Genomic DNA, 24,650 nt, shown 5'->3' on the forward strand with positions numbered 1-24,650 from the left:
GAAAACTTGAAGACAGGTCAGTTGAGATTCTCTAGTCTAAGGAACAGAGAGAAAAAAAAGAACAAAGAAAAATGAACAGAGCCAGAGCTTCAGATACCTGTGAAACACCATGAAGTGTACCAACATGTGCATAATGGAGGTCCCAGAAGGAGAGGAGAGAAGGGAACAAAAAAAAAATTTGGCCCAAAATGTCCCAAATTGGGTGAAAATCATGAATCTACACATTCAAGAAGCTCAACACACTCTAAGATAAACAGATCCATACCTAGACATATCAGAATCAAACTGTCAAAAGCCAAGGACAAAGATAATCTTGAAAGCAGCAAGACAGATATGATTCATCACATATAAGAGATCCTCAGTAAGATTAACAGCTGAATTCTCATCAATGTCAATATTCTGGTTGTGATATTTTCTATAGTTTTGCAAGATATTATATTGGAGGAAACTGGATAAAGTGTACATGGAATCCTTCTGTATTATTTCTTATAATTGCTTGTGAAACTATAATTATCTCAAAATTAAAAATTTAACACACACACACTTCAAAACAACACTTGGATCTGAGATAAGATCATAAGAGAAGTGTAAAGATATTTATAATTGAGCAATAATGAAAATACTATGTATCAAGACTTGAAAAACATACAAACAAACAACAGTGGTAATTCGAGGTAAACTTATAGTCTTGAATGCTTATATTAGAAATTAAGAAAGTCTGAAAATTAAAAAAACTAGGCACCCAAACTTTTAGAAAAATGACAGAATAAAGTGGAAGGAAGCAGATTAAAATGGTTAGAGCAACAGTCAAAAAAATAGAGGGCTTCCCTGGTGGCGCAGTGGTTGAGAGTCCGCCTGCCGATGCAGGGGACGCAGGTTTGTGCCCCGGTCCGGGAAGATCCCACATGCCACGGAGCGCCTGGGCCCGTGAGTCATGGCCGCTGAGGCTGTGCATCCGGAGCCTGTGCTCCGCAACGGGAGAGGCCACAGCAGTGAGAGGCCCACGTACCGCAAAAAAAAAAAAAAAAAAAAGACTAAGGATGATCAACAAAGCCAAAAGCTAGCTATCTGGGGGAAAAAAATTAATAAAATTGATTGGGGTGGGGGTAAAGGGGAGAGAAAAGAAGAGAAGAAAAAATATTAGTAATGCAAAAGGGAACATAACTATAGATGTAGCAGAGATTCAAAAGAAAACATTTTGCAAAACTCAGATGAACAAACCCTAGAAAAATATTCCAACTTTCCAAGAAACAGTTCATTTCAATCATATACAAACTCTTCCATAAAACTGAAAAAGAGGAAATATTTCCAATTCATTCTATGAGATTAATAAAACTTAATTCCCGAAGCTATCAAATTACAGTAATCTCACTTGTGAACCTAGATGCAAATATATTAAAGTATTAGCAAACCAAAGCAGTGATGTATAAAAGAGGTAATAAATCATGACAAAGTCAGGCTAATTTCAGAGATACAAGAATGGTTTAATATTAGAGAACCAATTCTTCACATTAACAGTAAAGGAGAAAACCAATTATCATCTTAATAGATGCAGAATGAGCATTTGATAAAATTCAACACTCATCATGATAAAACAACTTTTAGCAAAGTGAGAATAGAAATGATCTTTCTGAATCTGTTAAAGGGTATCTCACATAACACCAAAAGCAAACATCATTCTTAGTAGGGAAATGTCAGAAGCATTTCCTTAAAACTGAGTAACAAGTCAGGGATGTCTATTGCCTCTATCTAACATTGTGCTGAAGGTCAGTAAGGAGGAGAGAGGGGGGGTGGGGGGGGAAGGAAGGAAAGAAGGAAGGAAGGGAGGGAGGGAGGGAGGAAGGAATGTTTGAAAAGAGAAGATCAAAACTATTCTTTACAAATAATATAATTATCTATAGAGAAAACCCTTAAGAACCAACCAAATTATTCGAAATAATAAGAAGTTTAGCAAGGTGGCTAAATATAAGATGAACAGGCAACAATAAACTGTATTTCCAATACTAGTAAGTAAAAGAAGAAATATTAAGATACTACTTACAGTATAGGCAGTGGTGGCAATGTCCTAGCTAGATTATATTTGATTTCTAGCTTGCTCCTCCAGTCTCCTTTCAATTCTGTCAGCCCCACTTCAACCCTTCCAATAAATTCTGTTTTTTCCTGAGACAGCTAGAATTGGGTTTTATTGCTTGCAAACATGCATCCTGTAATTACACTATTATTTTAATGGGTATTTGAAGTAAAATGTGTGTCTGGGGTCCTCAAAACCACCCCCCAATCCAGTGATTCAATAGGAAGAATCAGGATTCAGCATGCAGCTGTACGTATGGCTACAATTTATTATAGTGAAAGAATACAGAGCAAAATCAGTAAAATCAGCGAAGAGAAAAGGAAGGCACATGGGGTGGAGTCTGGAGGAAACCAGGACCAAGCTTCCAAGAGTCCTCTCTCACACAGGATGCACTTAATTCCCTCAACAATGAGTTGTAACAACACATGTCAAAAGTTGTTTACCAGGGAAGCTCATTAGAGACTGTCCAGAGTTTTTACTGGGGGCTGGTTACAAAGGCACCCTCTGCCTGGTGGCATGTACTCCAGAAGTAAAGCAGCTGTCTAGCGTAAACCATATTGTTTGCACAAATAGTTTAAGCACAGTGAACCACTCTTATCAGTGAGGGTGGTGAGAACCTTCCTGAAATCCAGGAAGTTCCCAGATGCCACCCATGTAAGCAGGCATTTCAAAGGACAGCAGTCAGGCCTGCTATGTTAACTCTCTTCTGTATGATGCACACTCTTACTGCCATTTTGAATTGGAAAGCTAAGTTATTACAGCCACTTTTCAATCCATTCACTTACTTTTGAAATTATATCATTTAATTTTAAGTATATTTCATATCAACTTTTATGAAATTACATAGTTTTTTAAAAGTCAGGGCTTCCCTGGTGGTGCAGTTGTTAAGAATCCACCTGCCAATGCAGGGGACACGGGTTTGAGCCCTGGTCTGGGAAGATCTCACATGCCACAGAGCAGCTAAGCCCATGTGCCACAACTACTGAGCCTGCGCTCTAGAGCCCGTGAGCCCCAACTACTGAGCCCATGAGCCACAACAACTGAAACCCGCACGCCTAGAGCCCGTGCTCCGCAACGAGAAGCCACCGCGATGAGAAGCCTGTGCACCGCCACGAAGAGTAGCCCCCACTTGCCGCTACTAGAGAAAGCCCGCGTGCGGCAACGAAGACCCAACGCAGCCAAAAATAAATAAATAAAATAAACAAATTTTAAAAAAATAAAAAGTCAAGTAATTCTGAGGCTTAAAAATAAAACCAGAGATCTCTGCTTCACCCCAATTCCTGCTCTCCTAATCCATAAGCAGCACTTTCAAACTCTTTTGTAGTTTCTTCCAGTATTTATCTTTCATTTCTAAATAACTCGCATTTACTGTTACTTCTTGATTTTTCAACTTTACACATTATCTATTACCTTTCAACTATAGACAATGAGGATTTAACTTTCTTATATCTCCTATCACTCACCTCATATTCTCAAAAAAGTTTTATCATAATTTTTAGTTAAATCTCTATTGTTTTTCATTATTATGATTATATAAATGTTTGCAAATGAGTCACATAGGCTTATAGAAATTATATTGTGAAATATATAGAAATTATATTTCTTTTTCACATGAGTTGTCTTTCCTGGAATTAATAATAGCCTGTTTTAAAATTTTAATTATCTATACACATATCATTAAATCCATCTCTAAACTCTCTATCAGTACTGAAAACCTCCTCTCATACGGTCAAATGTATATGGTAAATTATCCATTCCAGTTGTTTCTGGAGTCCTCCAACTCCAATGGTTGCACCCTAAGCCTGCCACACAACTCTTCCTGGGATTTCCCTTCATCGTAACTGGGGACGCCTTTTGCTTCTTTCTGGTATTGGATCCCATTTCATGGACCCCGTGACTTCTATTTTTCTTGATTTTTTTCTCCATCATTTGGTGGAAAACGTCATCCAGTTGCTTCCTGAGAAAGAATAGATAAATGAGACCTTGCAAGTCGGAAAATGTCTTTATACTATTCCCACACTTGATACTTTGGCAAGGCATAGACTTGAATATTGAAAACAACATTCTCTCAGCATTTGATGGGATTATTCCGATGTCTTCTAACTTGGTATCATTCTGATTCGTAATCTTTTCTGTGTGACCTGCTTTTTTCTCTCTGGAAGCTTTTAGGATCCTCCCTTTTTCTATCACTAGTGTTCTTAGTTTAGATCTTTTTGCATTCATTGTACCAGGGCACTGCGGGAGTCTTTCATTCTGGAAACTCAAGACCTTCATTTCTGGGAAAATTTATCATTTCTCTTTCTAGAATTACTATAGATGGGATGTTGAGTGTCCTGAATTGATCCTCAAATTCTCTTTTCTCTTCTCTGTACTTTCCTATTTTCCCTCTAATCTCTGGGAGACTTCAACTTCACCTTCCAAATCTTCCATTGTATCTTTTTAAAATCTTTCATATTTTCTTATTTTTAATTTTCAAGAGTTTTTAATCTTTTGACTGCGTCTTTTCATTCTCTCTCCTTCCCTCCCTCCCTTCTTTTCTAATATTATCACATTCCCATTTCATGGATGTTACTCTTTGAGGCTGAGATTTTTGTTTGTTAAAACTTCTGTGGTTCTCTACATTAACTGTTTCCCCTGTTCCTTTGTTTTGGGCTATGACGTTCATGAGATTTTCCTCACATATCTGTTGGTTCTTGACTGTCTACTCAATTTTGAGTGAGGTAATAAAAAGTTGTTTAAAATTGTGTGTGTTGGGGCAAAGGGAGGGGGTATTTTGGTACCTGATAGGCTTCAATATAAGGCAAAAGGTGGCAAACTGAAATTTTTTTTTTTTACTGAGGATGTTCCTCCATAAATATTTGTAAATAGGACTTACTTTCAGAGAGGAATCCTGGAATTCTCTAATATCCTTTAATCCGCTGCTTCTCAAATTTTAACATGCAAAACATGCACTGGTGGTGCACTGATTGAGAATTCGCCTGCCAATGCATGGGACATGGGTTCGATCCCTGGTCCGGGAAGATTCCACATGCCGCGGAGCAACTAAGCCCGTGCGCCACAACTACTGAGCCTGCACCTCTAGAGCCTGTGCTCCGCAACAAGAGAAGCCCCAACTCGCCACAACTAGAGAAAGCTGGCATGCAGCAACGAAGACCCAACGCAGCCAAAAATAAATAAATAAATAAATAAAATCTATTAAAAAAAAGAGTTAATTATTTAAAAAAATAAATAAATCACCTGGGGGAATCTTGTTAAACTGCAGATTTTGGTTTGGCAGGTCTGAAGTGGGGCCTGAGAGTCAGCATTTCTAACCCCCTCCCAGGGCATGCCAATACTACTGGCTCTTGGGCAACAATCTGAATAGCAAGATGCTAATATATTTGGGTCCTGGTGTTCTAAAATGTGAGGTGGGGGAAGAGGCTGGGCCACTGAGGATTTTGATATCAAGAAAACATTTTTTTCAGTTCCCCACTTGAAAGGATAAGCTGGCTAAAGATATTTTCATGGGATTTTTTTCTCAGCCCCCTTCTGGACCACCAGATCCCATCAAATTGTACCAGCTTCTCCCTTCCTCTTTATCAGCACTGAGAAGGGAAATGAGGTGGGGATGGAGTGTCTCACCATTCAGTATGTAGAGTTTCATTCTAATTGCCATTTTCAGAATGGCACTTTGTCCCTGCCTTCATTGGTGCCTGCCTGGAATCTCCAAGTCCAGATCTCTTTAGTTCAATTTCTTGAGATGGCAAATCTCCAAGGAGTAGTGGGGAGATCTGATGGCATCTAACCACCCTTTTAACAGGTTTTTCAGCCAATCCTACTTTCAGGCCTACTCTCCAAGCCACTGCCACCCCCTCACCACCACCCCCTACCCCCCAGCACACACATTTCTTCAGAAGTACCTGCAGTCTCCTACTTCTAAGCCTTTCTAGTGGTCTAATGTGAATCAGCTGATTTTTACCGGCTCTCCTTGCAGCCTTTAACTTTCTCTGATTTGTTCCCCCATCTACTTCCATTCTCCAAAATTTTATTGACAGTTCTCAATTGCTGTTGTTTCTTCCCCCCATTCTCTGTTCTTGTGAATTTTATTATCTTGCAGGGTTTTTTTTTAATCCTTTATTAACATATTAAGTGAAGTTTGGGGGATAAATGCATGTGCTCAATCCACACATTTTAACCATCTGTCGTTAAACTTTCCCCAAAATGTCCCTCTCATTGTACATTGTTCATTCTACCATTTAGACTGTAGATTGAGTTTATATCTGCCATCATCTTATTGCTTATTTTTGTTCTTATTGCTTATTTGTGTTCCTTTTTCTTTGTCTTCTTTTTGATTGGTTGAATATTTATTATTTCTTTTTTCCTCTCTACTAGTTTGTGAGTTATATACTCTTTTTTTCATTCTTTTAATGATTAGTCTAAAAATTACAACAGGTATTCTTTTTTTAATCAACTTAATTGTGGTACAATTTATGTAAAATACATGACGGCTATCCCAGTATTTCGATAACTTCTGACAAATGTTTCTCTACCACCACAATCAACTTATAGAATGTTTCCATCACTCCCAAAAGTTCCCACATGCCCCTTTATAGTCAGTACACTCCTCTACCTCCAGGCAGCCACCAATCTGCTTTCTGTTACTATAGATTAGTTTGCATTTTCAAGAATTTCAAATAAATGGAATCATACATTACAACAGGTATTCTTGACTAATCAAAGGCAAATATTAATTCTTGAACTTTACCCTTTTCCCAGACAATGCAAGGACCTTAAAACACTTTAATCCTGGAATTGTCTAATATCCTCTAATCCACTGCTTCTCAACTTTAATATGCACATTGTATTAGTCAGGGTTCTGCAGAGAAACGGAATAGATATTATAGGAATTGGTTCAAGCAATTATGGAGGCCAAGAAGTCCCATGATCTGTCATCTGCAAGCTGGAGAACCAGGATGGCTGCTGGTATAACTTAGCCAAGTCCAAAGGCGTGGGAGCCAGGACCACCTATGTCCAAGGGCAGGAGGAGATAATGTCCCAGCTCAACCAGAGAGCGAATTCAACCTTCCTCTACCTTTTTGTCCTAGTCAGGCCCTCAACAGATTGGATGATGCCCATCCACACTATTAGGGGTGATCTTCTTTACTCAGTCTACCAATTAAAATGCTAATCTCTTCCAGAAACACCTTCACAGACACTCAGTAATAATGTTTTACCAGCTATCCCTTAGCCCGGTCAACTTCACACATAAAATTAACCATCACATATATGAATCACCTAGGGGGATTTTGTTAAAATGCAGGTTCTGGTTTGGCAGATGCTATTATTTTTTATTTTAGGTGCTATTATTTTTGTTCATTTTCTCTCTTTAGTAAAATTATACCAAATAGGTGGCTACTTGCAGGGTCAGTTCTTTTGTTAAAATATGGAAATATTTTATGGTGTCCTGACTTCACGCATGATTAAAAGTTTAGGACTTAACAGAAATGCTAATTAAAGGTTGAAATGAAAGGACATTAAATCAGGTTGAACAATTTACACTTGCCACATGCTATTTACTTTTAGGTTTGTGGTTTAACGTTTCACTAAGAATATGGTAAAATGTTCTAGCCAGAATTCAAGTCCAAAGAGGATAATGTAAGCCATACTAGGTGGATAATTTAAACCATACTGTACCATACTCTCTTGCCTGACTGGATCTTCAAGCATGAATTATTCAAGCCATTTCCTTGTTCTAAAAATCATGAGGAACTACCACATCCAGTTCCTTATAAAACAGACTCCATGCTCGGACTTTATCTTTCCAGTCTTTTCTCTTACGTCTCTCATTTTTGGTCAAACGGGATAACCCACTGTCCCCTGAATCAATATTATGGTGTCCCACCTTTCTCTGCTCATGGTGCTCAGCCTGGACCACACTCCACCATCCTCCTAGTTAACACTCAACCCAAGCTTTAAGGTGGAGCTCAATTGGCACCTTCTTCATGGAGCCTTCCCCTCTTCTCTTTCATCTCTAACTCTCATGCCACTCTGCTTGCATCTCTCTTGAGGTGCTTATATGCCATTGCATGTTCCGGTTACTAATATACTTGCTTTATTCCTGTGATTAGATTTTAAGTGACTTCAAGTGTGACAGCATAGCCTTTTCACCTTTGTGGTCTTTACAGGCATAAAATACAACCTTACCTGCAGCTCACAGATAATTATTGAATGAATATGTATTTTAGTGTGACTAAAAGGGGCTCCAGATAACTTGGGCTGACTTATCATTTCCTCAATCCTCAGGCCCTCAGACCCAAAAGGAGCTCTGGAGTAACCCTTTGCCACCTCTTAATTTGCAATGACCATACTAGCATCGTCAAAACCTCCTAAGTTTGAGCTTAGATTCATCTTTGATTTTCTCCTTTGTTCCTATGTCCAATCATTCATAAAACTGTTTATTTGTCTTCTGATTTCTGATTTGACCCTTTCCTTTTTCTCTACAGTCTCTTCCACCATTCTGGTTAATGCCCTTTTATTTTCACAACAAATACTATAAATTCTTCCTGGGTTACCTAATACTGTTCCTGCTCTAGTTTATCCTATGTGTAATGGGGACCATAATAATAATTTCACAGAGCTACAAATTGATAAATGAGATATAGCATGCATATTGGACCTACTTTGTGCAAGTGCCCACTATATCTTTGGAGAATCATCTCTTGCCCGTGTCCTCTGATTCTGGTAGTGAACAATGACCACACCTCATTAGAGTATCATGTCTTTCTGGCCACAGCTATTAGTTCGGGTTGGCTGAGAGACTGCAAGAAACTATGTCCTGATGAAGTAATCTGAATCTCTTGACTTGACCTTACCTAAAACCAGATGCACCCCTGGACCTTCTGGTTATGAGAATCAATAGATTTTCTTTATTAATTAAACTAGTTTGTTTTCTAAGTGCAACAAAGATTTTTAATAAATACAGTAGGTAAAGCACTGAGCACAGTACCTTGCACATAAGTGTTAGGTATTATTTTTATTATCCCCATACCCTTGCCATATCCAATTCAACTTTTTCTTTCTTAATAACTTCCCATACAGACCAGCTAGGGTAATTTCCTTATTATTCCCTGCATGTTGTCCCTTTGCCTGGGCTGCCCTGTCACCAACCTAATAATGTCATTCCACACTCTTTTCGCCAATTCACATCCATCACTATTTAAAACCAGGCTAAAAGAAGTCTCCTCTCCTTCATTTGAATAGTGGTGGCTCTACACTGTTCACTGCCTTATCTGATTTCTCCTACATGTATTTTCTAGTTATTTCTAGGTTGCTTCTTGATTGTACGCTACTCAAGGCAAAGAAAAATATATTCTACATTTATATATGATCACTGTGCCCCACGTTGAGATTTTGTCATTATTTTCCAAAGCAACTTGAACAGTGTTAGACACACAGATGTTCGATAAATGTCTATTACAGGAATAAATGAATGCAATTAAATTTAGAGGGTGTGGTATTCAATTTAAAGCCTGTTGTTAGCATAAATTTTTTCCTTTTTCTAAGCAAACTATATTCTTACAGCATTTTCATTAAAGCATAAAAATATCACAATGATTTCAAACTCCCATATTCTCCCTACGTATGGTTTAGAATTCTTTTAGCCAAAGTCTAAGGAAGGAATATTCTATTAAAAATAATTCAACAGGTCTTCCCTGGTGGCGCAGTGGTTGAGAGTCCGCCTACCGATGCAGGGGACACGGGTTCGTGCCCCGGTCTGGGAAGATCCTACAGGCCGCGGAGCGGCTGGGCCCGTGAGCCATGGCCGCTGAGCCTGCGTGTTCGGAGCCTGTGCTCCGCAACGGGAGAGGCCACAACAGTGAGAGGCCAGCATACCGCAAAAAAAAAAAAGAAAAACATTCAACCCTTACTCAAAGTCTACTTTCTTTTCATTACACATATTTTTATTAATCCAGTGGGTATTGCATCTGACCCTTCAGAGGTTTCTTGCCTTGGTAAACTAATGATAATAGTAAATTGTTGACAAAGATATCCTGAGATGCTGAAAAAAAAATTGAGGGGGAAACTTTTTGTACTCATGTTTCCTTTTCTGGGTTTAAGTGGTAAAATAGTCTCCTGCTCCAAATTAAGTTAGTGTCTACTTAGAAATGGAGGATTTTAAAACTACTATTGGGAATCAAAGGTCTGTGCCTCTGCTGAACTGAATTGCTGAATGGTTTAATGGAAAGGCCAAGGGCTGGTGAATTTAAACTATTTACAATACCTAAAGATTAAAGTGAATTAAATTTAGTGCCTCTGGGATTTTTGATACATGTTCCAAATTTGTTTTTTGTGTTTTTTTTTTTTTAAATAATAATTTTATTTATTTATTTTTGGCTGCGTTGGGTCTTCGTTGCTGTGCACAGGCCATCTCTAGTTGCGGCGAGCTGGGGCTACTCTGTTGCGGTGCACGAGCTTCTCATTGCGGTGGCTTCTCTTGTGGCAGAGCACGGGCTCTAGGCGCACAGGCTTCAGTAGTTGTGGCACGCGGGCTCAGGAGTTGTGGCTCGCGGGCTCTGGAGCGCATGCTCAGTAGTTGTGGTGCACGAGCTTAGCTGCTCCACGGCATGTGGGATCTTCCCAGACCAGGGCTTGAACCTGTGTCCCCTGCATTGGTAGGCAGATTCTTAACCACTGCACCACCAGGGAAGCCCTCAAATTTGTTTTTAATGACATAATTGTCCCATGTTACATTTAAGATTACATCATAGTGAACTGGCTATGTGCGCAGTTATACTAACAGAAACCAATTCCAAATGTCAAAAATAGAAGCGAGGACAACTGTAAAGTTACCATTAAGAAAGTGGAAGTTGAAAATGGAAGTTGAAAATGGAAGAAAAACATTTAGGCTGAATAACGTCTTCTATGAAAGCTTTGAATAGAAAAACCTGGAAATCATATGTATCAGGTTAACATGCATTTTCAACAGCATTTAAATAATTATTTGACTTACTGTTACAAATGGAAACCAATACCTTTCCTCAAAGTATTTATTCATTAACTTTAGTGGAAAAAGCTCCCAATCACACAAATAGGAATTGTACTAAATAAATTTTGAGAACATCCATCAAGAAATAAAAGTTACTAGTTATATGTAGAAATGGTTATATTTCACATTTTAAAAGAACAAGAAATGAAATTCAGCGTTCTTGTTTCTATTAGTCTTTTTTTTTTTTCTTTAACTAAAAGTAATTGTAATGTTCTCTTGCCTCTGGGGCTTTCCCTTCCACAATTAATCATTTTTCCTTCTACACCTTCCCTCCAAATGATTATTCTCCCTAGCCTTTTGACGTTAATTCATACTATTTCACCTTCACAACTTTCAAAACAATGCCCTGTCCTTGCTTAGCTTCACAAGCCAGTCCTTTTTTCTTTAAAAAAAAAATTGGTGCATGAAGTATTTTTTCTATCATTTTGCCAGAAGGTGCTACCATGTAATCAGGAAAACATCTTTGTCATACAAATTAGCTTCCTTACTTTTATCAAACTTTCAAATCCCAAACACAATATGTTTAAATTCCTTAGGATAATGAACATCTATACTTCAAAAGTAGCAGTTCGTTAAGTTTAAGCATTTGGAAGACCTGGATCCTAAGCCTTTATCCTCATCCTCTGACTCTACAATCTGTGTCATTGATGATCAGAACCAAGCAAGAAATTGTGAGTCTTACCAAGCTACACCACCAGCGCGGGCAGAGGAAACGCTTTCAAAACATGTCATTCATGTTCACATTTAAAGGCAGTCTATCCATACATCCTTTATAAACATCGTTAAATACTGGTGCTTAAGACTTCAGTCATATGAGGTAAGCTTTCCAATTTATAGGCAAAAGAGGGGTGGCAAAGGAGCCCTTTTCTCTTCTTAAATTTGTTTACCAAAGCAAAAGCCAGGCTGATTATATCTGAAAGTCTGAAGTTGCCATTTGTCAAACATCTTTTATAAAGCGGCTTTTGCATTAAATTAACAGACTCCTAGCCAAATAAGGTTTAAGGAGACAGTGTTTCCCATGTCTTTGTTGACAAGCGAGTTACCAGACGTTCTTAAGTAGACCGTCAAACTTTTGTTTACTCTTTTATGTTTACTCTTTTTAAACACAGAAGGGAGAGGATGGCACACAACGAAAAGTCAAGTCTGTTTCTTAAGAAAGACGTCTCGTGGGGAATAAGAGGCTCACCTTTACACAACAGAGGCAGGTCTTCCCCGGCTGTCCTCACTGGGGAAGTGTATGGACATCGATAGACCTTTGTCCTCCGGACTGGAGCACGGGGGGAAGGGGGCGACTTTCTGGGAGTACTGCAGGCACCTGCACCCCCAAGAAACTACAGAACGGTTTTGTCTTCAATGACTGCTCTTGACTTAGCCTTTGGAGGGACCCTCTAGCTCAGGGAGGGGGGTTGTTGCTCCAAACCTTAGCCACCTCCCCCGCAGGGCTGGGGGAGGGGATGACTAACCACTCTAAGGAGTTAGGGACCCCGTCTTTCCCAGCTGGACCCGAACGCCCCCCAGCTCTCTAGTCGGACTCTCCCCGTGGCGAGCCAGGTCGGCGTGAGCCGGGGCCGCGGCGGGCGCAGATCCCGCCTTTGCTCCGCGCCCCTGCCGCGTCCGCACCGCCACCGTGAGGCCGAGCAGGGGACGGTGCCCTGTGGCGGCAGCGGCTCCGCGCTCCTCTCCGCGCCGCCCCGGCCGCCGCCGCGCCGGGCACGGGCGGGGGGATTTTTTTCTTGTTTCCCCTCTCTTTCGCGCTCTCGCTCCTGTTCAGCGGGAGAGCCCGCGGAGCCAGAGAGGGAGCGAGGGAAGGGGTGGAGGTGGCGGGGGGAGGGGGGGAGGCCGGAGGGGCGGATCCTGCCTGGGGGCTGATCCCTCCCTCCCCTCGGCCGGGCTCCGTGGCGGCAGCGGCGGCGGCGGCGGTTCCATTCCCCCTCCTCCCCCGGGAGCGGCGGCGGCCGGGCCGGGGCCCCAGCGCGGGCCGGGAGGGGGCACGGCGGTGGCCACGGAGGCCAGCGCGGGAGGAGGCCGCGCTCCGCTCCCTGGGCCGCGCCGACCTGCTAGGCGGCCGGCCCGCCCGCGCCCAGGAGCCCCGAACGGTGGGGCCGGGCCGGCTGCTGAGGTAATGGGGGCGGCAGCGGGGTCGGACGGAGCGGGGGCGGGGGCAGCGGGGCCTACGGAGACCAGGGACTGCGCGGGATGGGGGAGGGAAGCGAGGGGCTTCCCGAGCGGGGCGGGGGCGGCGCGAAAGCTCTTTCCTGGAGCCAGAGTGGCAGCGGAGAAGGAGAAGGCGGGTGAGGGGGGAGCTGAAAAGCGAGGACCCCCTCCCGCAGCCGCCATCTTGTTTCCCCCCTTGGCCCTGGAAGCCGAGCCGCCGAGCCCCGCCCCCGCCACGCTCTCCAATTGGTCAGGCCAGAGGAGAGTTCCACCCCCTGAGCGTTCCTTGGCCCCCAGTTCCTCCAGACGGGCAGGTGAGGCAGCCAATGGGTGCTTGCCTCTGTGCCCCGCTTCTTCGCAGGCGCTAGCTTTCTCTGTCTGAGGGTCGGACTCCGCGTTTGTCTGCCTCAGGCACGCTCTCTCCCTCCCCTCTGGTGAGGAGATGTTATTTCCCTCCTTTCCTCTCCGAAGGGTCAGGATTTTTCTGGAAGAGGTGCCCCTTTAAAGGGGCGGGAGCCTTGGCTGGGGTCCTTACTTGTCTCATGAGTATCTCGTGTGGGGTGCAGGGGGAACAGTCTAATTGCAGAAACTCCTTATTCTTCGCGGACCTGGGTGGGGTGGGCGAGTGGGGGCTCAGGGGATGCCGGGTAGACCTCTGCGGGTGTTGGAAGTATTTGGAGCTGTGTATGTGGGAAGGGCTGTGTGGGATGAGAAACTCCCGCCAAAAAACCAGACTGTAAGCTCCTTGAGGGCGAAACTCATTTCGTTTTCCTCAGCAGCAGCCCTTCCCCCTCTGGAGTTGGCCCCCCAGTGTCTAGAGGCTTGGATAGGACAGCAGAGGCCTCTGTAGATACTTGCTGCTTGGTTGAGAGATACTCCAGTTGCCTAGGAGGTAGCGGGTAGGGAGGAGGAATATATCGTGGCTTTGACAAAGGAGGAGCTACATCCCCTTTCTGAACCATTTCAAGTTACTGTTGAGATAGATTTTCACACCTCTGCAAGGGTCTGCATGCCCTTGACAGGGTGGGGATAATAAAGCAGGTCTGTTGGCCCGGGCCACCCCCAGGGAGTTGGCATTTGTCAGGCATGTAGTGGCCAAGGGTCTCTGGAGCCTGGACAGAATTTCTGCGAATGATTCTCTTTCCTTTCGTTCCAAATAGGGTTTGTGCCTGCCTGGCACTGTGCCTCAGCCAAGTTGTTTTTTGTTTGTTTCTTTCAGTCAGACTTTGGGATTGGAAGGCTTTTAAAATAAGGATGTTAAGAATACCTTATTAACAAATAGCAACCCTTAAGAAATAAATTTTATTAATTTCATTTTACTGATGGAGTGTGCGGGCACAGAACGTTTCAGTGACTTTCTCCGGGTCACGCAGGGCCAAGATTAGAACCTGGATTGCCTCAGAGCCTCTTTTTGTACCAGACCATGGCATCTCTGTAGTGTTCTTATGTCCTAGTGAGATGGCTTGAGCAGATCAGAAGATCTGGGTTTGAATCGTAGCTCTGTCACTTACCAGCTTTAGGGGGAGTGACACCTTTCTGAGCTTCTGTGTCTTCATCTGTAAAATGGAGATGAGGATATCTATTCTCCCTTCCAAGGTAGTTGTGAAAACTGTTAAAAGTAAAAGGGCTTTGTAGTTTGTGAAAGAGTGCTACATTATCATCACCATCTCCACTTTATAAAGATGGTAGATCCTGCAAGCAAGGTGACAAATTCTGTTTTTCTCCTTGAAATCGTCTCCCTGTTCATACCCTTCCAAGTCTCTGCCCGCACCTCAGGGCACCATATCGCCAAAGGTCTTTCTTAGTATTGATGGCCTCAGTAACTGTGACCGCAGCTCCTTGTGAGCTTGTCATAATTTCCTCCATCCCAGAGAACAATGGGAAAAATTTAGAGCTTTCTTTTTGTTGCACAAGGGTGGACTGGATGTATTTTGGGAGAGAGGGGCTTTTGAAGTAACAGATGCATTGAGAGTTTACCCCAGATATTGCCCCAGTTACCTTGGCTTTAGGTCCAGTGAGGGTCCCACATAGGCCACTTGGGGCCACTCCCAGAGCTTCCAGGGTTTCTGCTTAGAGATGTACTAGCCAATGCATCCTGAATGCTGCCTTTTGCAGAGAATACCCTGCACATTGTAGTTTGAAGTCCTTAGACCACATGCGATAGACATTTCAGGTGCCTTACCCCTTCACCCCTGGGCATGGTTGGGGATAGGGTTTCTGATCATGGATCATGGTAAGATGGGTTGGGAGAGGGCTCTAGATCTGTGGATTTTTGATCCCCCATGGGGTCACAGGTCATGTGTAGAGCTTTAAGTGGATGCTGTTCTTGTTTACTCCTTTCCTAAGCCTTAACCACCACCACCCTTTTCCATAGTTAGCTGTCCCACAGCCTTATGTACCTCATTAGAACATTAGCTCTCTCCCCATGTTGCATTGATCTGTAGTGATCTGTTGTGTTTACTTTTCTGTCTCTTCAATCAGACAGTGCTCCTTGAGGGCAGGGATCATGAGTGTTTGATTTCTCATTTCATTCAGCTAACACTTATAGAATGCTTACTTAGGAGTCAGGCACCATTCCAGGTGCTGGAGTTACAGCAGTGAACAAGACAGGCAAAAATCCCTCCCCTCATGGACCTTACATTCTAGAGGAAGGAAACAAATACACATGATAAATATATAAATTACATAGCACAGTAAAAATTGGTGAGTGTTATAGTGAAATATAAAGCAGGAGAAAGATTGCTGGTGGGGGAAAAGGATTTGCAATTTTGGATACAATGGTCATAGGTCTCACTGAGAAACACTGTTTATGGAAAGACTTGGAGGAGGTGAAAGAGCAAGCCATGTGGATACCTGAGGGGCAGGATGTTCAGACAGAGGGAATAGCCAGTTTGCTCAGTGGCCACTTGATCAGATGGAAGGGTGAATGAATGCATGCATGCCTGAACATCTGGCTCACAGTCTCCTGGCCTCCTCTCCTTAGGCCTGTCTTGTTGGTTCCCGGGTGCCATGAGGAAGCCTCGCCGGAAGTCACGGCAGAATGCCGAGGGCCGGCGCTCCCCATCCCCCTATAGTCTGAAGTGCTCACCCACTCGGGAGACCCTGACATATGCCCAGGCCCAGCGGATCGTCGAGGTGGACATTGATGGACGTCTGCACCGTATTAGCATCTATGACCCGCTCAAGATCATCACAGAGGATGAGTTGACCGCCCAGGATATCACCGAATGCAACAGTAACAAGGAAAACAGTGAGCAGCCTCAGTTCCCTGTCAAGTCCAAAAAACCCTCATCCAAGGGCAAGAAGAAGGAGTCCTGCTCCAAGCATGCATCCGGCACTTCCTTCCACCTCCCGCAACCCAGCTTCCGCATGGTGGACTCAGGCAGTCAACCAGAAGCACCCCCACTGCCTGCTGCCTACTACCGCTACATTGAGAAGCCACCTGAAGATCTGGATGCAGAAGTAGAGTACGACATGGATGAGGAGGACCTTGCCTGGCTGGACATGGTAAATGAGAAGCGGCGAGTAGATGGGCACAGTTTGGTGTCGGCAGATACCTTTGAGCTGCTGGTGGACCGGCTTGAGAAGGAGTCATACTTGGAGAGTCGAAGCAGTGGGGCCCAACAGTCACTCATTGACGAAGATGCTTTCTGCTGCGTATGCCTGGATGACGAATGCCACAACAGCAACGTCATTCTGTTCTGTGACATCTGCAACCTGGCTGTACACCAGGAGTGCTATGGCGTCCCTTACATCCCCGAGGGCCAGTGGCTATGCCGCTGCTGCCTACAGTCTCCCTCCCGGCCTGTGGATTGCGTCCTCTGCCCCAACAAGGGTGGCGCCTTCAAACAGACCAGCGATGGGCACTGGGCCCACGTGGTGTGTGCCATCTGGATCCCTGAAGTCTGCTTTGCTAACACCGTGTTCCTGGAGCCTATTGAGGGCATCGACAATATCCCACCTGCCCGCTGGAAACTAACCTGCTATATCTGCAAGCAGAAGGGGCTGGGCGCAGCCATCCAGTGTCATAAGGTGAACTGCTACACGGCCTTCCATGTGACGTGTGCACAGCGGGCTGGGCTCTTCATGAAGATTGAGCCTATGCGTGAGACCAGCCTCAATGGCACCATCTTCACAGTGCGCAAGACCGCCTACTGTGAGGCCCACTCGCCGCCAGGTGCCGCCACTGCTAGGAAGAAGGGCGACTCCCCAGGAAGTCTCAGTGAGACTGGGGACGAAGAAGGGCTGAAGGAGGGCTGTGGGGAGGAAGAAGAGAAGGAAGAGGTAGAAGAGGAGGAGGAAGATGAAGGCCAAGGTAGGGTAGGCGGCCCCCTCAAGGGAGTGTCCAAGAAGAACAAGATGACTTTGAAGCAAAGGATCAAGAAGGAGCCAGAGGAAGTGGGCCGAGACACACCCTCCACTGTCCCCATGGTCACTGTCCCACAGATACCCTCTTACAGGTGAGCCTGCCCAGGAGGGCTCCCTAGGGACTCATGATTTCTTCTCGGGCTGGTGTTGGCCCTGAGCCAGGCTTCTTTCCCCAAGGTTGGTGAATACCTGTTCTCTTCTGTGCTCTCAAATTTAGACTTCTCCTTTAGACCGTGGGCTTGCCTGGCCTGGTTTGTGGTTTTGACTGTGCCCTTCAAAGCAATGTATTTCCTTTGATTCAAGGTGAGACAGACACTTAAGTTGCTTAGGAACCCAGGTGACAGGATGTCTAAGGTAATATTTTTCAACAGGGCACAAGTGGCATTTTGGACAGGAGGTAATTCATTATTAGGGCTGTCCTGTACATTTCTCGATGTTTAGCATCCCTGGTCTTTGTCTGTAAGTGCCATTTGCATCCCCTCCCTCATTGCCTGGTCTGTGTGACAACCTCAGATCCTCCCTACATATGTTTCTAGTAACCTTATGGGGATAGAACTACTTCCGATTGAGAACCACTGTTTCAAGGGGTCAGTATAGGTACCTGCTCTCCAGAAAGCTCTGTCCTGGGAATGATGGGGACTTTGTGTAAGGGGGTGGTCATGTGGGGAAGATATGCTATGTCTCCTCCTGAGAATCACTCAGCTCTGCTGTGTAACTAAGCTGCCTTGGCCCCCACCGAATCTGTAGAGAAACCATTGTGCCTGTTTTAAACCATCAGAGAGGTAGCTGGCGCTATTGGAGGGATGGGAGCTTGGCAGACAAGCAAGAGACAGGGAAGATTTTCCAGCGGAGGCCCATCTCATTGATGATGTTCACTAAAAAGAATACAGTGTTAGAGCAGGAAGGAATCTTGGAGATTATTCATCTAACATAGTCCTTGCACCTTCTCCCACACCCCCAGATGAAGAAACTGCGGTCACAGGAGGTAAAGTTGTTCACTCCATTATTCATTCAATGCGATGTTTATTGAGCACTTACTATATGCCAAGTCCTGTTCTAAGGGCTGGAAGGAACCAGGGGTAAAGCAACAGACCCTGGACAAGCTGGGGCTTGTGATGCCTCTAGGTTCTGTTCCTGCTGTCTGTCTCTCTTGGTATAAGGGATAGGGAGAAAGGAGTACTGGAGGGCAGTGGAGAGTGAGTTGTATGAGGGAAATAGGCAACCAGACTTGTTGGTCTGGAAGGAAGACACAAGAGCTGACAAGATCCAGAGGGAGAGGCTCTTGTGAACCATGGCTGGAGTTAGATTCAGTCAACTGGAAATGGGCCTTCTAGTCACAGAGCTGTTCTAGGCTCCCCTCCTCCCTTAGGTCAGTGGGTCCATGCTTAGTCTTCATCTGTAGGGTGGTTATGCCCTGGGGCTAGACTTTTTGATTGTCAGGTCTGCTCTTGTAGGTGGTCTCTTACAGGGGCCAGCACAGCATGCTGGCTAAGAACCAGACAGACCTGTGTTTGAATCTTGCTTCTGTCACTAACTACCTGTGTGATCTTTGGCAAGTCACTTAACTTCTTTCAGCCTTAGTTTATTTATTTATTTATTTATTTATTTATTTATTTATTTTTTGCGGTACACGGGCCTCTCACTGTTGTGGCCTCTCCCGTTGCGGAGCACAGGCTCCGGACGCTCAGGCTCAGCAGCCATGGCTCACGGGCCCAGCCGCTCCGCGGCATGTGGGATCTTCCCAGACCGGGGCACGAACCCATGTCCCCTGCATTGGCAGGCGGACTCTCAACCACTGCGCCACCAGGGAAGCCCTAGTTTATTTATTTGTAAGTGAACCTACCTCATAGGGTTGTTGGGAGAAATAGATGAGATAATACAAGTAAAGCACAGTGCCTGGCAAATAGTAAGCGCTCAATAAATGGTGGCTGCTGCTGCTACTGCTATTTGATTATTATTCTTTTCCCCACTTGCACAAATGCCGTTGGGACCCTCCATGGCCAAGAGGTTGTAGAGGGAGGGGGCTGCCTGCATCTGGGCAGGTGTGCTTGGCATGGGTGTTGGGGGGATCTGTCCTTTGGGAAAAGGCCTAGGCTTTGATTTTGTAAGCTTGGCTTTGGGGCAGGAATGTCTGACCATGGAAAGGCACAAGGCCTGGGTGAGCAATGTCTAGCCCAACATGAACATCCTTCTTAGATTCCACCTTCTTGTTTAGCCACAGTTGTCTTCCTTTCAGTGGAGTAAGAGGAAGAGAAGAAGCAGAGGAAACGCCACAGGAGCACTGAGGCCTTGCTTAACCAATTTCGGAACACAGATGTTGTAGCAGAGAGATCATGAGTTCAAATCCTGCCCAGCTTCACCATCTTTTTAGATGCATTAGTGACTTTGACAATGTATTCAGCCTCAGTTCCTAAGCTGCCTTTCCATCTTTTGTAACATGGAATAATGTGACCCACGTTGAAGTTTGGGCATTATGGTAGAGACTGTGGGAGCTCATTAATTCCCTTCCCACTCCTCCCCAGCCACGTGTTATTGGCTTGAACACTGACCTCCAGACTTCTCTTTTGGCACAGTTTAGCCAGCTAAATTAAAAAAATTTTTTTTTAATTTTCATACAATTTTTAAAGCTTACTTTCTATTTGTAGTTATTACAAAATACTGGCTATATTCCCTGTGTTGTACAATACATCCTTGAGCCTATCTTACACCCAGTAGTTTGTACCTCCCACTCCCCCAGCCCTGTATTGCCCTCCACCCCCCTGCCACACACTGGTAACCACTCGTTTGTTCTCTATATCTATGAGTCTGCTTCTTTTATGTTATATTCACTAGCTTGTTGTATTATTTATTTATTTATTTATTTTGGCCACGCCACACGGCTTGTGGGATCTTAGTTCCCTGACCAGGGGTTGAACCTGGGCCCTCGCAGTGAAAACACCGAGTCCTAACCACTGGACTGCCAGGGTATTCCCCTGTTGTCTTTTTTAGATTCCACATATAAGCGTTATCATACAGTACTTATCTTTGTCTAGCCAGCTGAATTTTCAGATTCTCTATCCTCTTACATCTTTAGATCCATTTTTTTTTCATTTGGTTCAAAATTAGACATTTTTAGGCCACTGAGATTTTTAATGAAAAACCAGAGGTCAGACAACTCCAAAGGGTTGTATTTGGGTTCAGAAGGCAGTAGCCTGCTGTATTCCTACTAATTTTCCTTCCAGCTTGGCTGTGGACTACTCCCTGGTCTGGTGGGACCCTTAACTATAGGGGGCAGGAAATAGTGACCGCTTTGCCCACAGCTTATGCAAGTTCCTGTTCTCTTTTGCTGCCTTTATCAAGAGAAGAGTGGGGGTGTTGGGGCGCAGACCTGTGTCTCGGGAGTCCAGGACTATAGGGTCAGGGTTCCTGAGGGAGGGTTCTTTTGGAGGATCAGGACTGCAAGGCAGGAGGTGGAAAATCAAGTGAAATATCCCATGCTGAATCTGAGCTGCTTAACTTTGCTGTCCTTTTCAAGGCTTTCTCTGAGGTGAGGCATTTGGCTACTTTATTCTGTCTTCCTCTATAAGGTTCAGAAATGAACCAGGGGGTCTGAATAGGAGGCTGTAATCTGGGCTGCCCACTGACCCTGTCTTTCACTTCCCTCTGCCTCTACTCAAGGTTGAACAAGATCTGTAGTGGTCTCTCCTTTCAGAGGAAAAACCAGTTCATGCAGCGGCTTCACAACTACTGGCTGTTGAAGCGGCAGGCACGGAATGGTGTCCCCCTCATACGGCGCCTGCACTCCCACCTGCAGTCCCAAAGGAATGCTGAGCAGGTAGGTGAAGTAGTTATTTGAGGGCAGTGGAGGGAGGTGGAGAGTGACGAAGGAGAGATGGTTGGGGCAACCCTCCCTGAGCCCTCTGCGGGGCCTTTGCCTATAGCCATCACCTCTCTAGGTGGTCCATCCCAGGAGTGACCTCCAGGACTGTGGAGCTCTTCAGACCAGACAGCAGCCCTTCTAGATGAGAGAGGCTTGGCTTGGAGCAAATTCTAGGGGAGAGTGTAAAGCAAGCCCAGCTTTCCCTCTACTTGGGGAAAACCCTTCAGATATGGCAGAAAGGAAGAAGTGGGCTGAGTGAGAGTCAGGTGACCATGTTGTATAAGTTAGGAAAAGGCATACTTTCCTTAAGACACTATACTGCCATCTGCCTAAATGTTCCATAAAAAATACACTAACCATCTAGGTTGTAGCGCACAACCTGCCCAGTTGGGGTGATCTTTTAGACATTAGCAACTGGAGTTGCTGCATGTTTAGTGTTTTCCGAGATGGTGGAGGCCTCCTGAGAGACTTTTAGAAAACATATTTAGTTCTCTCTGCCTCTTCACTTGTTCCATTACTTCTGCCTTTAAATATTCCCACACCATTACTCCAGAGAGGAGGCAAGCCTTCCCATGACTCTGGTGCCCTCTGTTCTGTCTGATTTTACTTTTGCCTTTTGTAACTGAAGTCCTGAAGGGAAAGTGTATATCCAATCTCTCCTTGAAATGGTCTGCTTGCTCCCCTGTAGCCTCTTGTAGAACATCAGTGACCCCTTCCAGCCAAGCAAGTCTTTCCTCAGATTCTCACTTTATAGACTGTTGGACTGCATTTGACACCACGATCACTTTGTCTTACAGCTTCTCTGTGACACCATTTCCCACCCCTTCTACCCCACTGACTGTACCCTGTGCTGATCCTAATTCTTACCCCTTAGTGGTAACACTCCCAGGGGTTCTGTTGCCTCCTTGTGGGCTTGGAGAGTTTGTCCACTCTCGTAGTTGTCAATAACTGTGTAGCAGTAGCTCCAGGTTTCTTGTCTTGTCCCCTCCCTTTTTTCTGCCCTCGGTCCCTCTGGGGCAGAGGAACTATAGATGTCCGTGTAGATGTTGTTTCCTGAACTCAGATATTGGAAACTGAATTCATTATCTTCCTTCATCTCCGTAAATGTATTTCGCCATTACTGTTATGGAACCTTCTTCCTCCTGACCTCAGATGTTGCCCACCTTGGAGTTACTTTTGGCTCTTTCCTCCATAAGGAGCTGCAGTTAATCATCCCCTGATCTGTTTTGGGGGATTTATCAGTATATGGCCCTTTATCTCCATTCCACAGCTACCATGCTCAACCGTGCCCCCTTAATTTCAGCAGTAGCTTTCTAGGTGGTCTCCAGCCTCTAATTCTTTTTTTGCTTTACAGCTGGTACTGTCTTACACACTTAACCATTTTCCATCCTGTCATTTCCTTTTCCGGAATATATTCCCCCTCTCCAGGCAGGCCACATCCAGGCTTTTTTGCCTGGCATTTGAAACTTCTTGCCAGCTGGATCCTGGGTCTTCCTTGGCTTTTGTGGTTCTCCAGTTTCTCTGCTCTGGCTAGCCCGTTTTTCTCAACAAGCAAAGAATCACTAATGCTGCCTTCATACTTCTGCTTGGTGGTCCCTTCGGTTCCAAAAGAGGCTTTTCTTACTGCTTTCTTCATCCACATGCATCATTACATGTGAAACCCTAGTAAGATTGCTCGCCCCAGGAATCCCTGACCTAACCCCAATCCACTGAGATCTTCTCTATTTTATGTCCTGTTAGCATTTTATATTCAGTTTATCCAATCAATTTTTGTTGTCTTTATGCTGCTGTGCCCTTGCATATCAAACCCTGGGCCTCTTTCTTCCCTCAACTACACTGTAACCTCTTTTAGGGCAGGAATCACGTTTTTGGTGGTGGTGGTGGTGTTTTAAAGTATGTTCAAGTCAGTAAGCACAAGCTCATAGTAAAAACTTCGCTTTGTTTTCTAGCCAAGTCGAAGCTCTAGGGTGAAATTCTTTCCACCCTGAGGTGTCTATTAGTTTCCTTCTGAAATTCTTTCCAGCCCTGAGGATGCACAGCTGCTCTCTGGTGTCCCTGGGGGTAAGGAGAAGCAGTCCCAGCTCTCATCCCAGCAATGGTTATTGTGCTATAGTGAAGAAACATTGTTATAAGGCTGGGGAAGCACTGGAGGAAGGGTTGTAGAGGTGGTGGAAGGGCTCTCCGGGACCATGGGTCCAGGAAGGGGATGGGGCTCTTACCTGCTGAGGCCCCAGGAGGCTTGAGCAGAGAGAGGACTCTGGGCAGGAAGGAGGCCCACAGCTCCTCTATGTTTTCCCTTCCCTCCTGCAGCGGGAGCAGGACGAGAAGACAAATGCAGTGAAGGAAGAGCTGAAATACTGGCAGAAACTCCGGCACGACTTGGAGCGGGCACGGCTGCTGATTGAGCTGATTCGGAAAAGAGAAAAGCTCAAGCGGGAGCAGGTGAGTAGGAGCCCCCACGGCTCTTGTTCAAGATCTTTTTCTCCTACTGTCAGTGTGGCTTCAGGAGACCCAGGAGACCCTGCCTGGTGTCAGCTTTCTTACCTTCCTGCCCAGCACTATGGGCTCCAAGGCCTGCCTACTCTGCGTTGGGTGTGGTGCTGCTGATGGCTTCGAACTTAGGGAGTTTAGCTCCTGGTGGCCTCAGGCATAAGCTTAATATCCTATGCCTGGGCCCATCCCTGGAGTTTCTCATTCAGGATATCTCGGGGTGGCGGGGGGAGCCTGGCCTTATGTTTTGGAGAGCTTCTCAAGCCATTCTTATGAGTATCACCTTTGACCTGGGAGCTTCTGGGGTTTCTCACTTGGCCTTTAAACCCTTATAGTCTTGAATCATTTAAATTTTCCAACCTCTCTTCAAGGAGATTCTAAGCCTCTGAGCATGGGGAATGTTGAGGTAGGTAGTGTAGCCTAGGAATTAGGAATATGAGCTGTGGCATCAGGCAGCTTGCGTTTTTTTTTTTTTTTTTAACATCTTTATTGGAGTATAATTGCTTTACAGTGGTGTGTTAGTTTCTGCTGTATAACAAAGTGAATCAGCTATACGTATACATATATCCCCATATCCCCTCCCTCTTGCTTCTCCCTCCCACCCTCCTTATCCCACCCCTCCAGGTGGTCACAAAGCACCGAGCTGATCTCCCTGTGCTGTGCGGCTGCTTCCCACTAGCTAT

The 24,650-nt window shown here is 44.9% G+C and overlaps 1 protein-coding gene across 2 annotated transcripts in view; it reads left to right on the forward strand.

Annotated features, from left to right (window-relative positions):
* The first annotated feature begins 13,005 nt into the window (after positions 1-13,005).
* The window catches only part of BRPF3 (bromodomain and PHD finger containing 3), a 34,660-nt gene continuing 23,015 nt past the window's right edge, over positions 13,006-24,650 (forward strand). The window contains exons 1-4 of one of the 2 annotated variants that reach the window (XR_014016788.1): positions 13,006-13,215; positions 16,234-17,710; positions 21,276-21,432; positions 23,788-23,919. Coding sequence is in view for 1 of the 2 variants with exons in the window: in XM_081245308.1 (XP_081101434.1) it covers positions 16,260-17,710; positions 21,276-21,432; positions 23,788-23,919 (1,740 nt within the window). In the remaining variant the exon portion in view is untranslated. The remainder of the gene's footprint in view (positions 13,216-16,233; positions 17,711-21,275; positions 21,433-23,787; positions 23,920-24,650) is intronic. The other variant, XM_081245308.1, reaches the window with a different exon arrangement.

This window comes from Mesoplodon bidens, assembly GCF_964165515.1.
Source record: "Mesoplodon bidens genome assembly, chromosome: 10".
Taxonomy (NCBI): Eukaryota; Metazoa; Chordata; class Mammalia; order Artiodactyla; family Ziphiidae; genus Mesoplodon; species Mesoplodon bidens.